Here is a 14,165-nt window from a genome sequence, read left to right on the forward strand (position 1 = left end):
TTTTTTTCCCTCAAAAATGTGGAATAATTCTTCTACTCCTGATAGATAATTAGCAAGCAGCCACTGCTCTCATAAATGTTGTCAGTCCAGCATACCAAATAAATTTTTGATTAATAGGAGTTAGCCTGGGCTTGAGATGATTCAGAACTGGCAGCCAATACATAAAAGACATGAAGAAATGTAAAGAGACCGTTAGCCCAATCCCCATATTTTACAGAGAGGGGAAGGACACTTGTTAATGTCCAGGAAGTCATGATAGACAGGTGAAAATTAAAGCTCTTCAGTCCTTGAGCCTAAGTCTCTTTAAAACTCCCTACAGAGCTCTTCTCTAAAAGAGGACAAAAAAGGTAACACCCACTCAAATTCATGGCAAAGCAATTTCAAAAGTTTTACGTCTTTGAGACGTGCTGTGCTGTGAGCATGTTGCCCACCACTGTAACATCATACCTCACTGAGTCCCCATGAGTTAGGTTTCATAATCTGCATTAATAGATGGGAAAACAAAGGCCCTTGTACATTGGCTGGGAGCCTTTTCTTGGGACCACACTCCATTGCCTTTCTCTCTATAGTAAAGTGATACCCTTACATAAATAAATTGAAAATACTTCCGAAGCATTCTTTCAGATTACAATGTCAGAGCTCACAAATCAACCCTACATAACAGCCAGAACCAGTCAAATCACTCACCAGAGGGGCGCTTGGGTGGCTCAGTCAGTTAAGCATCTGCCTTCAGCTGAAGTTGTGATCCCAGGGTCCTGGGATCGAGCCCCGAGTCTGGCTCCCTGTTCATCAGAGAGTCTGCTTCTCCCTCTGCACCTCCCCCTGGCTGTGCTTTCTTGCTCTCTCAAATAAATAAAATCTTAAAAAAAAATTACTCACCAGCAGATACTGCCCAGTGTATCAAGATGAAGAACAAAAGTGAGCAGAATACTAGAAGATATTTGGCCATGTTTCCTCCTGGCGTGTGTGTCCTTAGAATGATGCTCTGAGATATTGCCTCGGGATGTTCCCCTCCAGTACAATCACTAGAGCAAGGTAATCAAGACAGTAAGACCATCTTTGGAGTGAATAGCCATCCTTAGCTTTCCCACTGTAACCACTGTATACCACATCTGGAAAGCCTATTATTTCATCCTTCCCCAAGAACAAAAGTTCAGAAAAACCTAAACTTGGTTCATCATAAATAAAAGTATAGAACTCAGTGACAGATCTGTGGCCACTTAGAAGAAAGAAGTAAATCAGAGGTTACTCTTTGGACAGAATTATATTATTTTAGTGGGGAGATATTTTAAGTGTCTTGAAAAGGCAACCCCTTACCTGAAGATTCACCTCAATTTTTTTCTTTGAGGGGATACAAAGAAAATGATGAGGCCACTAGAGGCTTCTGGACAACAAGACCTTCTCAACAGAGTAAGCAGGTCTGTACTTGCTCACAAAGCAGAGACTACCTCTTTGCAATAAGACAAAGATTATATTTTAGGCATACTTGGCTGTGCTGAGAATCTTCTGACATGGACTGCTCAACTTTCTTGGAGCATTCTGAGAGAGTACATAGGGAGAAATACCATTCCATCTATCTCATGGGGGCCCCAAAGTTATTTTCAACTAGACATCTGGAAAGGGAGAAGTCAGTGAGCAAATCCTCCTATGGGATTGCCTTCCCTTGTAGCAGCCTTTCTGACCCTAGAGAATGGTAGAGGCAGGTTCCAGGCCTGACCAAGGGACCACATTGAACTCCCCTATCTTCTTAACCCTATAAAAGTGACCTGGTCCTCCCTACGTGCTCTGGCCTTCCTCTCTGCTCTGTACCATATATGACTAGGCAACTGACATAAATTCCCAGATGCTACGGTGTGATATGTGATATCCGAGACACTGTAAAGTCTCCAGGGTACTCCATTCCCCAAGATGGTTGGAGGTTCTTGGCAGTGTCCGGAGCTGCCTAGCTGCCTACCTTGCCTGCTCCTGGGACAATGTAGGACATGTTTTTGCTAAGAACACCCCATCTCTTCCTGACATCGTCCCTGGCTTCCTTTGGGAATGAAGCAGCAACAGAGGAAGATCCCGCTGCATGAAAGCAGGATGCCAGATGCCCACTCCCCTTGTCACTATGTCCCTTTCGACCCACCTCAGAAAGAAGACAGAAGGAAGAGAGATGTAACATGCTCCTTCGTGGCTTGTGTCTCTTTTAAGGAGCAGGTATTAGGGCTGCAGGAGGGGGGAGAACAGCGATGTAGGAGAGAGAAGGCACTGAGGCATTGTGTGCTGGGTGGAGCAAGCCCTGGAGGCCCCAGATTCAGGGTAAATAAAAGTCAAACCTCTGCAGGAGGCATTGGGGAAGGAAGCACAGAGCTGCCTCGAAGACTTGGGGGTGGGAATGGATCACTGGACACCGGACAGGGCAGCCCTTGGCAGGCAACCCAAAGAGGCAATGGCATGAGGAAACGTACCACAGTTGGAAAGAGCACAGAGGCAAAAAGCAGAGTATGTTCCCCAAGAGTTAGTACTTCTGGCCAGCGTGCAAGAAAGGAGGTCGGTGCTGAATCAGGTCTCTGGATGCCATTTTCCGTGGGTCTAGCCCTGTTCTTGAGCTGAGCCAGAGACTTTGCAGCTTTGTGACCTGGAAGATTTGTGGTCATGGCTGAGTTTCCTCTTATCCGAACTTCCTGTCTCCATCTTCCTTCTAGTAAAGAACAATTGTTCTTCCACCAAGGAAATATGTGAACTTGAGAAAATTGGAAAAACAGGAATTTGAAAAAAGAAATAAAAAGACATGAATCTCAAAACCCAGATGTTAAACATATATTGAATTATATTGTTCCAGTTTTTAAAAACCAAATTTTTGTAGTATTGTATATTGTTTCCTGCCTTTTTTGCTTAGAAATGTACTGTGACGTTTTCTTGATCTTTAAATGTAGTCATATAGTACCTGAATTTAGATGCCTGTTGCCGTATTCTGTCAATATATGGGTTTTTATTATATTAATATTCTTCCATTGTTGCTCAATTAGGTTAAAGCCAATTTTCATCATTATTAACAATGCTAGAATGAACAAATTTTTATTTACCTCAGTTACTTTATTTCTTATTAATTTTAATAAGTGCCTAAGAACAAACCTACTGGACACTTCCAGAAAGGACCCGAGTCACCTAGAATATGAAAGAGGTGGTTTTCACCCAATTTGTGGGTTCTGTGCTTGTAATCTAACATGGAACATTTTGAAAATACAGTGCCACCTTACTAAGAATCATTTTTTCCTCAATTCAGAGAGATAGATAGAGGGACTCCATTGCATAGAAAGCATTATAGAAGAAAAGGTAAAACATCATAGGAAACAAATAAGGCTGAAATATCTATAGCTTTTCCAAACTCTCCCAAAATCCAGTTGAATTAATAATATTGGATGAGGAGAATAAATAAAATTATGTAATCACATCTCCCTCAGAGAATCCTTAGTCTATGACTTCCTCATTGATCATACCCATGGCTTTATGCTAAAAGCTATAACTTGGGGATTTTCCCTGGATGGCAGGCTCCTTTTCCTAGTTATGAAATGATTTGATTTGTATGTTTGCTTATCACCTTTCAGGGATACCAAAATCCTCTACAAGATTTAACCTACAGCTCCGGTGTTCTCCTGCAGAAAGGAAAGTTTCAACTCCACTACTCAAATTACAGAGCTTTCTTGTCTAGCCCATTCTGTTAACTAATTATATTCCCACCAGAGCACTGAACTGCCTTCCTTTATGTCCCAATAGCTGTCCTTCCCTCGCAGAATAGCCACCACACAGATGTCAGTCCAACCCCAGGCTATAGGATCAAGTCTTTTTCTTCTTAAGGATTTTACAGAAGCCGTAGGACACCCTTAGCCAGACTCGCGTAATCTCCTGTTCCGGTCTTGAGCATTGACTGGGGTAACAGAATTCCTGACCTGTTCTCCTGACTGACCAAGATGGCCTTAATGGCCTTCAAGTTCCCCTCAGCTTGACAAAAAATTTACTCAGGCTTCTACCTGACTCCATTCCCCTGACCTCCCTTATCTTAGAGAATTTACTTTAGAAATGTTGTAACTGTGAATTCTGTTGCCTTGAGATGTAATTCTTTTCGGAAACCCCTCACCAGTTTTACAACCAGAAAAGTCTTTCTTGAGGACCTGGGCGGTGTCCCTTTAAAATTTAGCCATCAGGAAAGACCGAGAAGTTTATATTTCCTTTAGATAAAACCGAGTTTATATTTCCTTAGATAAAGCCATTTTCCTCTCCCCTCCTCCAGTACTTTCTCACTAGCTCACCCGGACCTTAAAAATCTTCCTTTTTTTTTTTTTTTTTTTTTTTTTTTTTTTTGCCCCAGCAGCATTAAGTTCATTCTGAGCTCTGGCTTCTCTTACCCAATAGCATTGGGAAAGTCTACTTTGCCTATTTAATCTTACCTGATGTAATTTTCGTTTTGACAGGAGCATCCCACATGCCCAAAAAGACAAATTTTCTTGTCTCTTTTCTTTGGACAGAAACACTGTTTTGTTGCTATTTCCTATCTTTTTAACACCAACACTCAACCTTGCAGAATTCAGGTGTCGGCCTTCCTACCTTTTGGATGCACGCTTCTAGCATAAAATGGAAGCACTTACTCCTTGTTAATCCTACTTCTTTCCTTAACTGCCCATTTGTTTACTCCTCTCTAGCATTCAGAGATCCTCCCTGCACTATGCACTCACTGGTCTCCTGTTCCCTGTTGGTAACTTCTGGCTGCCACTCCCTGTCCCCTAGGATTAACTAAGAGGTGGAATTGAGACAGGTCATGCTTCCCTTTTACTGTCCTCATCTTTCGTTCTCCCTAAAACTCCCACCCCTGGTTGTACAGATGTACATGAATTTGTTTACTATAAGGGTGGAGAAAGGGAAATCTTTAAAGCGAATTACCGAGAAGGGGGAGAAGGTAAAAAGCCGGTAAGACAGAGATGAGTTTCTTCAAAGAGGAGAAGGAAAATAAATCCTTAGGGCAAGACACTGACGGTGAGCTCGCCCAGCGTCTGATCTGATTCCTCTTCCCTCAGGCTTCTATCTCTTTTCAAAGACTGATTTGCTTTTTTTCACTTTGGGGCAGCAAATCCTGCCCATGATCTATTACGGGACATCTGGAGGACAGGGTCTGACCATCGAAACCGTGGGGGCCCAGGTTAAGTGTGGGCACTTTGAGTCAGCTCTCCTTTGCAAAGTTCTGATCATCCCACTTTCTTTTCAGGGCTGCCCCTGACACACAGGTACAAGCACACATACACAGACACACTTCTGCTCGCCAAAATTAAGCATTAAGTCTCAGACGGTACAAGTTTTCAAATTCTATATTATGACCCGTTAGTGGGGTGTGAGATTTATTTTGTTACCACCACCATTTTAAAATAAAATATAGTAAAATGGAGTAAATAGAGTAGAATAACATAAAAATTACAGTGTAACTTCAATAGTGTGTGTGTTTCTAGGTATTGAGATAGAATACAATTTTTTTTTTTTTTTTTACTGCGAGTCACATTCAGTAACGTTTCAAAACCCCTAGAATAAATCTACAGGTAAGGAAACAAAAATTTGCTATCTGCAAGCTGTGTACCTCTTGCAAGGAGAAAATAAAGTCTTTTTTCATGTTTCCGGCCGAAAGCCTGATATAGTGGTTTGTTCTTAGCAATTCAGCAAGCATTTCTTATATCCCTACTTGGAACCCTTCTGTCTTCCCCTTCATAGTTACTGGAACATCAGAGGCACTTAATAAGCTTACGTTTCTTAAAGGACTGAATGAAAACTTCCTCTAGTTGCAACATACCATGCTATCCCCCAGAATCAATCTAACTTGTACCAACATTGGAAAAAAGCAAAGTGTTGTGCTAAATGTTTCAAATGACACATTGATATTATGAACAGCCTAAGCCCTCGGGTGTTGTATAGTCTGGTGGGGTTGGCACAGAGGAAAAAAGCAGATGAGAAATTGTAATTCAAAATGTGCCAGGAATATGGGTTTTCAAATCAAGTACTGGCATTATTAATGCTGGATAAATGTATTTACACTTGTTTTAAGGCACAGAATATGCTCCATCTTGATAATTTTCCCCTAATATTGATATATAGCAATATAAATTTTACCCTAAGCACTGTGTTAGGAGGACTCCACAAGTTATATTACTCTTCTTTTCATTCAGCTCAAAGTACTTATAGTTTCTAATTTGATTTCTTCTTTAAGTCAGGGTTTATTTATTGCTGTGATATACACATTCCAAATACTGGGGATTTTCCAGAGATTTTTGTTTTGTTTTGTTTTCTTATTCAATTCAGTTGTGGTCAGAGGACATGTGCCATGTGATTGAATTCTTTTAAATTTATGCATACTTGTTTTATAGCCAAGAAAGTATTGGTAAATATTGGTAAATATTTCACGTGTACTTGAGAAGAATGTTTACACTGCTGTTGTTGGGGGGAGGGGTGTTCTCAGGTCATGTCACTGATAGTATTGCTCAATTCTGCCACATGATTGCTAATATTCTTGTTTTATTAATTTTTGAGAGATGGATATTGAAATCTCTGATTATGATCTTGGATTTGTTTATTTTTCTTCGCACTTGGATTCATTTTTGATTTGTGAATCTTGAAGTTCTGTTATGAGGTTCATAAACATTTAAGATTTTTATATCTCCTTAATTGACAACTTTATCATTATAAAATGAATTCTTATCCTTTCAATTATTCTTTGCTCTAAAATCTATTTTGCTTATATTAACATTGCCATTCCAGCTTTCTTTTCACTAATGTTAACATGGTAAATCTTATTTTATCCTTTTATTTTTATTCTATTTGTGCTTTTGCTTACTTACCTATTTACTTACTTACTTACTATTTTATTTTTAAGTAATGTCTATACCCAACATGGGGTTTGAACTCACAACCCTGAGCTGAACAGTTGTATGGTCTACTGACAAAGCCAGGTGGGTGCCCTTGTGCTTTTATTTTTAAAGTGTTTTTCTCATAAACACACTTGGGTTTTGTTTTTTTTTTAAATCTCATCTTTTTAAAAAATCCAGTCTGGCAATCTCATCCTTTAATTGGAGTGTTTAGACCATTCATATTTAATATGATAACTGATATACTTACCATAACGGTTAATTTTATATGTCAATGTGGCCAGGCCACAGTGCCCAGATACTTGGTCAGACACCAGTTTAGATGTCACTGTGAAGATATTTTTCAGATACAGTCAACATTTAAGTCAGTTGATCTTGTTGTTATTATTGCTGTTTGTAGTTAAATTATTTATTATTATGAGGTCAACACCCATGTACCCACCACTCTAGTGAAGAGCTAGAATGGCTATTACCCTAAAAACCTCCCCCATGTTATTGCTTGCAATACACTGAATATTTGTGTCCCCATCAAATTCATATGTTGAACCCAATTCCCAATGTGATGGTATTAGGAGGAAGGACTTTTGGGTGGTGGTTAGGTATGAAGGCAGAGTCTAGAGAGCTCCCTTGCTCTTTCTGCCATGTGAGGACACAGCAAGAAGACAGTTCTCACCAGATACTGAATTTTCTGGCACCTTGATCTTGGAATTGCCAGACTCCAGAACTATAAGAAATAAATGTTTGTTGTTTAAGCCTCCCAGTTTATGGTTTTTTTGTTATAGCAGCCCAAACAGACTAAGGGACTGCCTAACCACAGCCCCCTGTCACAGACTCTATTCTGACTTCTATGTTAATCATTCACAGGCATTTTTAATAGTTTTACTACCTATATATGCCCCCCTAAAAAGATATTTTAGCCTTTTGGATTTCCTCTTTGGTGAGGTGTCTAAATCAGTAGACTCTGAGTAAAGCACACTATTGCAGGGTGGGCCTCCCTCAATCAGATGAAGACTCTAAGAGAAAAAGCCTAAGGCCTCTTGGGGAAGGAGAATTCTGCCTCTCGACTGCCTTCAGACTTGAGCTGCAACATCAACACTTCCCTGAGTCTCCAGCCTGCTGACCTACTTCCCAGCTCCCATAATCACATGAGCCAATTACTTAAAATAAATCTTTTTCTTTCTCTCTTGTCTCTGTCTCTTTCTGTCGCTCTCTTTCTCTCTCCCTCTACACACACGCACACACACACACACACACACACACACAATTGGTTTTGTTTTTACAAAGAACCCTAACTAACACAATTATATTGAATCTACCATCTTGCTACTTGCTTTCTATTAGTTCAATCTGTTTTTCCCCTCATCTCCTTTGTCTTCTTTTGCACACACAAATATAGTATTTTTTCATTATTCCATTTTATCTCCTTTGCAGCATATTTAGTGTTGCTTTAGGATTTCTAGTATACATTCTTAGCTTCTCACAGTGTACCTTTAAGTGGTATTATACCATTTAACTTAGCACAGAATCTTAGAATAGTTTCATTTCTTTCTTCTTTCATTATGTTGTCATGCATTTTATTTTCACATATAAAAAATAAAAACAAAGTTCTGGCAACCTAGCTGCTATGGACAAAATTGTGTCCCCCCCAAATACAAATGTGAAAACACTAATTCCTATTGTGACTGTATTTGGAGATAGGGCTTTAGGAGGTAATTAAGGTTAAATGAAGTCATAAGAGTCAGGTCTTCCTTCCAGTTCTTATTGAACCTTTAATAATTCTTGAGTATAGCCTTTTTTACATTTTATAATAATCAACTTCAAAAGTGTGTCTCTGATTAGTCTACAAACTCTTTAAAGGCATGGATTCTTTTCCCGTTTGTATTACCTTTCCCTACACAACAGATTGCTTGACCTATGGTGATCTTTCTATGTGTGTTGTTAGAAAAAACACACAAATCTCTACAAAATAGCTGGCAAGCACTTGACTAGTCTTCACTAAAAGAGCATTATGCTGGGGTGCCTGGGTGGCTCAGTCAGTTAAGCATCTGACTCTTGATTTCAGCTCAGGTCAGGTCATGATCTCAAGGTCGTGAGATCAAGCCTTGTGGTGGGCTCCATGCTCAGCAGGGAGTCTGCTTGAGGTTCTTTCTCTCCCTCTCTCTCTGCCCCTCCCCTCCTGCATGTGCACGCTCTCTCTCTCTTTCTCAAACGAATAAATAAATCTTAAAAAAAAAAAAGCACTGTGCTTTTGGACAGATGAATTTATACGGCAAAACTTTGTTCCTATTTAAAGACTTACTGTTAGAAAATTCTTCTCTTTACCAAGGCAAAATATCTATCTTTGCATGTTACATTAATGACATGACTCCTCTCTGTGGAGCCCCAGAAATGAGAAAGTTCTGATCTCTCTATCTTATAATACTCCCGCATATACCCTCATCTTTCCCAGTTACCTTGAACTTTCCTTGGGCCTTTTAGTGACTTCAACAATTTAATCAGATTATACTGTTTTTATTCTCTTCCCAACATGATCAACAAAATGTCTTCCTTTGTGCATGCCACTTGTGACTGAGTCCTCTTTAAATAGATATCTAACGTCTAATGTTATTCCTGATCTGATTAGTTTACAGTATTATGGATTCTTTATCTTTCTCCAAAGCTGAATTTTCCACTTTTCACTATTGTGGCTAAAGGTACTAATGTTAGACTCATGGTCAGATCTGCCCCTTGATTCACGTTTACTTAAAAATTGTGAGTTTGTTTTTAAAAATTGGATGCTAAGAGTAGATTCTTCTCTCACCAGTGTGTATACAATCTTTCCAGCTCTCAACTTGAGTAGAAATAGAGGAAATCTTTCCATGTGACCTAATGAGGGAAACGGCCATAGACATTCTCCTTAAGAAATAGTCACATCCAGAGACAAACCTGAAAGCTTTCTGCTGAGAATCTTTTATTGAAGAATCAAATCCATATATTTCCTCCCATAGCTGTCCAAGAGGGATTGGTTCTCTACGTGGAATTTGCCAAAGGGAACTCTGCGCCCTGGAGCATCAGGGCGACTCAGCACAGTCCTTGCTTTGCCAAAGTGTGCCACGACTATTCCTACAAGAGAAATCATTTTTTTTTTTTTTAAGGGAAGGCTCTGGAGATCTTAAATTGAGACTTTAATATTCTTAGATCAAGCCAGCCAAATGAACACAGTGCATGAAAGGTAAGTAATTAGTAACTGAGCTCCAGCATGGTAGAAAAAGCAATTCAATGTACTAGTCAAAGCCAGTGTTAGGAGCCAAAAAATCTATAAATATCTCTGTTATCTGCCACTTAGTAATATTATGATGTTGATCAAGTCTCCTTTTCCAGCTTCAGTTTCTTCCTACTATCCACTTTCTTTCTCTTGCCCTCTCTCTCTCTTTTTTACTTCTTTTTGTAAAATATTATACTTACCAGTGAACCATCTCACTTTTCTGTTTTGTAGGAGCATCTTGCTTATTAGGTAGGATGGTTTCTGGCTCTGTGGGAAAGGCTTTTTCTGCAAATAGTACATTAAATTCAGCACTTACACAACAGCATTGCAAAATACACATTTGTTGGCATACTGCTGTCCATCAGATCCACAGAGAGGTAAGAATTCCATGGTGCATATCTCAGAATATCGGGTGCACTCAATATCCTGCAGTCCAAAAAAAGGAAAAAAAATAAAGAACAACTTCAAATTGTTAAATTATAGAAAATAAGCTTTTTTAAAGGCCGCAAGAGGTCATTTAGCCCTCAATCTTACAGGCCAAAAGACACATCCTCTTCAATTTACAAAATCTGACCCAACCATGGTGGCAATCTTGTCACAGTAAGAGATAGCTTAGCTTGAGGTTAGGGCTTCCCTCTCACTCATTCTCCACCAGGAACAGGTGAATAGAGTACATCCAGTGGGTTCTATATTGTACCTAATTTCCAAACCAGTCCTCTCCTTGCCACACACTTATCCACTTTTTTCAGGCCCTCTGGATATCTTGCCCGCATAGTTGCAGGTGTCTGCCAGTTTGCTGCCCAACGTCCATGCTTAGCTAAGATTTCAGTCACCCTCCACACTAATGTCAGAGTGATCTTTTAAAAACCAAATCAGATCTTGTTTTTTTGATTAGTTAACTGATTCCCCATCTACAGAAAGTTCCCTCATGAGCCGTGCTTACTTCTCCCATCTGTTCAGCATCTAACTCCAGCTAAACTTGACTGAATTCCCAGAGTGTTTCCTGCTCCTATACATTTCTGTGCCTTTGCTTAGGCTGTTTTTCTATCTTAGCTGACCTTACCCACTGTACCCTTCAGAACAAGTCCTAAGACTCCTAGTCCTCCTTAGAAATCAGCTTAACTATTTTTATTACAGTTTCATGACAACATTTCTCTCCCTCAAATTGGGTCAGATGCCACTCCTTAAAATGAACTGTCTTTACAACCCCAGGTTTTTATTTCTCTTGTCACATTTCAACCTCTATTAAAATCATTGACATCCGTTCACTTAGTTCTTTACTCCTGAATTGTCTTTACATTTGTTCTTGAATTTTTTTGTTTTTTAAAAAATAACTTCCTTTATTGTTATGAGAGTGTCCTGGAATCCCTAATGTCCTTTCTTAACCTGGTAATTAGTTGCAGTGTTAGAAAACAACCACATGTATACCAATCTGCCCCAATTAAGAGCTATGAGTAAAATTTGTGGAGTTTTCCTCTGGAGAAGTAAACTAACTGTGGTCAGGTCTTCTGTTTAGGCTGGCCACATGACTTATCCATCATTATACATACTCACAGACAATTTCTCTTTTTTTAATAATAATATTTTTTATTATACTATGTTAGTCACCATACAGTACATCCCTAGTTTTTGATGTAAAGTTCCATGATTCATTACTTGCATATAACACCCAGTGCACCATGCAATATGTGCCCTCCTTACTACCCATCACCAGCCTATCCCATTCCCCCACCCCCCTTCCCTTTGAAGCCCTCAGTTTGTTTCCCAGAGTCCATAGTCTCTCATGGTTCATTCCCCCTTCTGTTTACCCCCCTTTCTTTATCCCTTTCTTCTCCTACCAATCTCCTGGCTATTCCTTATGTTCCATAAATGAGTGAAGCCATATGGTAATTGTCTTTCTCTCACAGACAATTTCTAGAATGTCTATTTTAAAACTTTCATAAAGGGAGGAATTATTGTAACATTTTATATTAAGAATAAATGAAATTTCTGTGTATACTTACACATTCTTTATCCTGAAGTTTTCTGACTTGAAATCCTTTGTTTCTGAAAGAGAAGATTTTATTGAAAGGGTAATGCATTACTTGACATTTCACAATCCACAGAGTAAAATATAGTCATATATCATTCTGTACTCTCTGTCCTGTACTGAGGATGAGGAGCTCTGGTTAATATTCTACCCAGGTTGGCTAATGTTGACCATTAACACCTTTGATGGATGATCATTTTTGTAAACGAATAAAAATATAAGAAAATAAGATCAACACTAAGAGGAGGTTGGGCATTTAAAAAAATTAGTCCATGAATATTCAGGTGGAAATCAAAGGCATAATATAGTGTGAAAACATTTTTTGCAGTTAAGAAAAAGAAAATATGGGGGGCGCCTGTGTGGCACAGTGGTTAGACGTCTGCCTTCGGCTCAGGGCGTGATCCCGGCGTTATGGGATCGAGCCCCACATCAGGCTCCTCCGCTATAAGCCTGCTTCTTCCTCTCCCACTCCCCCTGCTTGTGTTCCCTCTCTCGCTGGATGTCTCTATCTCTGTCAAATAAATAAATAAAATCTGTAAAAAAAAAAAAAAAGGTTAAAAAAAAAAAGAAAAAGAAAATATGTTTAAATCCATCTCTGGCATTTATAGTCTATGTAATTTTGTTACAGTCACTTCTTTCTATAAGATTTCTGTCTTCTAAAAGGAGGCTATGAGATGATAAAATCAGTAAAATCTCATCTTTAGTCTCTTGTGTTTTTATTGGTACATGAGTTTGCATATCCTGAGAGACTTCATTCTGAATAACACTTGTTATTACATTTGACTATAAAATTTCAGAAGGGTGAGAAAAGAAGGAGAGAATGATGAGAAGGAAGAAGAGCTCATTCCTGTAAGTATTCAGTCTGAATTAGCTGCATAGCTAAGATTTGATGTGTTTTATCACCATGGATCCTAAACACTATTATAATTTCTATCTTACAGATGAGAATACTGAAGCATGAGCTGGATTGGGTATTTGCCTAAGGTCACACATCTCCTAAGTGCAGTCTGGATTCTAATGCAGATGTGTGACGCCAAAGCCCATGATTTTAATCATTAGTCATAAAGTAGTGAATTCCAAATTTCTGGAATGGCTGGTAATAACCATTCTTTCATTCTCCTAGAAGCTGAGATGTTTACAGTGAGGAACTCATATGTAATTTGTGGGCTGCTGGTGGTGGGGGTCCCAACTATCCATTTGTACTTTCAATCTCCTCCCTAGACTTTTCCAGATAACCATAAGAAGCAACATGGATTTTCTCTGGGGTAGGAAGGATAGATCAAAGTCTTAAAATAGCACCCGTGGCAAAGAGCCTACGTAGAGAGAGCTGTCTTCTGAGCTCTCATTATGCAGTAAGAAAGGCACAACAGACTACTGGGTATTTACCCCAAAAATACAGACGTAGTGAGGAGAAGGGCCATATGCACCCCAATGTTCATAGCAGCATTGTCCACAATAGCTAAATCGTGGAAGGAACCGAGATGCCCTTCAACAGATGACTGGATTAAGAAGTTGTGGTCCATATATACAATGGAATATTACTCAGCTATCAGAAAGAACGAATTCTCAACATTTGCTGCAACATGGGTGGCACTGGAGGAGATAATGCTAAGTGAAATAAGTCAAGCAGAGAAAGACAATTATCATATGATTTCTCTCATCTATGGAACATAACTAGGAAGATCAGTAGGGGAAGAAAGGGATGGTAATCAGAAGGGGGAATGAAGCATGAGAGACTATGGACTATGAGAAACAAACTGAGGGCTTCAGAGGGGAGGGGGGTGGGGGAATGGGATAGACTGGTGATGGGTAGTAAGGAGAGCACGTATTGCATGGTGCACTGGGTGTTATACACAACTAATGAATCATCGAACTTTACATCAGAAACCAGGGATGTACTGTATGGTGACTAACATAATATAATAAAAAAACATTTAAAAAAAAAGAAAGGCACAACAGAAGATTATGGAACTTTGACCAAGTACATCTTCTGCCTGAGACTCAGCTT

At 39.3% G+C, this 14,165-nt stretch overlaps 1 protein-coding gene across 1 annotated transcript in view; it reads right to left on the reverse strand.

The window, feature by feature from the left end:
- The window catches only part of SPINK14 (serine peptidase inhibitor Kazal type 14 (putative)), a 3,421-nt gene extending 2,472 nt beyond the window's left edge, over window positions 1-949 (reverse strand). The window contains exon 1 of the mRNA XM_040621927.1: window positions 880-949. Within this exon, the coding sequence (XP_040477861.1) occupies window positions 880-949 (70 nt within the window). The remainder of the gene's footprint in view (window positions 1-879) is intronic.
- Window positions 950-14,165: the final 13,216 nt, after the last annotated feature.

The sequence above is a fragment of the Ursus maritimus genome, unplaced genomic scaffold (genome assembly GCF_017311325.1).
Source record: "Ursus maritimus isolate PB19 unplaced genomic scaffold, ASM1731132v1 scaffold_5, whole genome shotgun sequence".
NCBI lineage: Eukaryota > Metazoa > Chordata > Mammalia > Carnivora > Ursidae > Ursus > Ursus maritimus.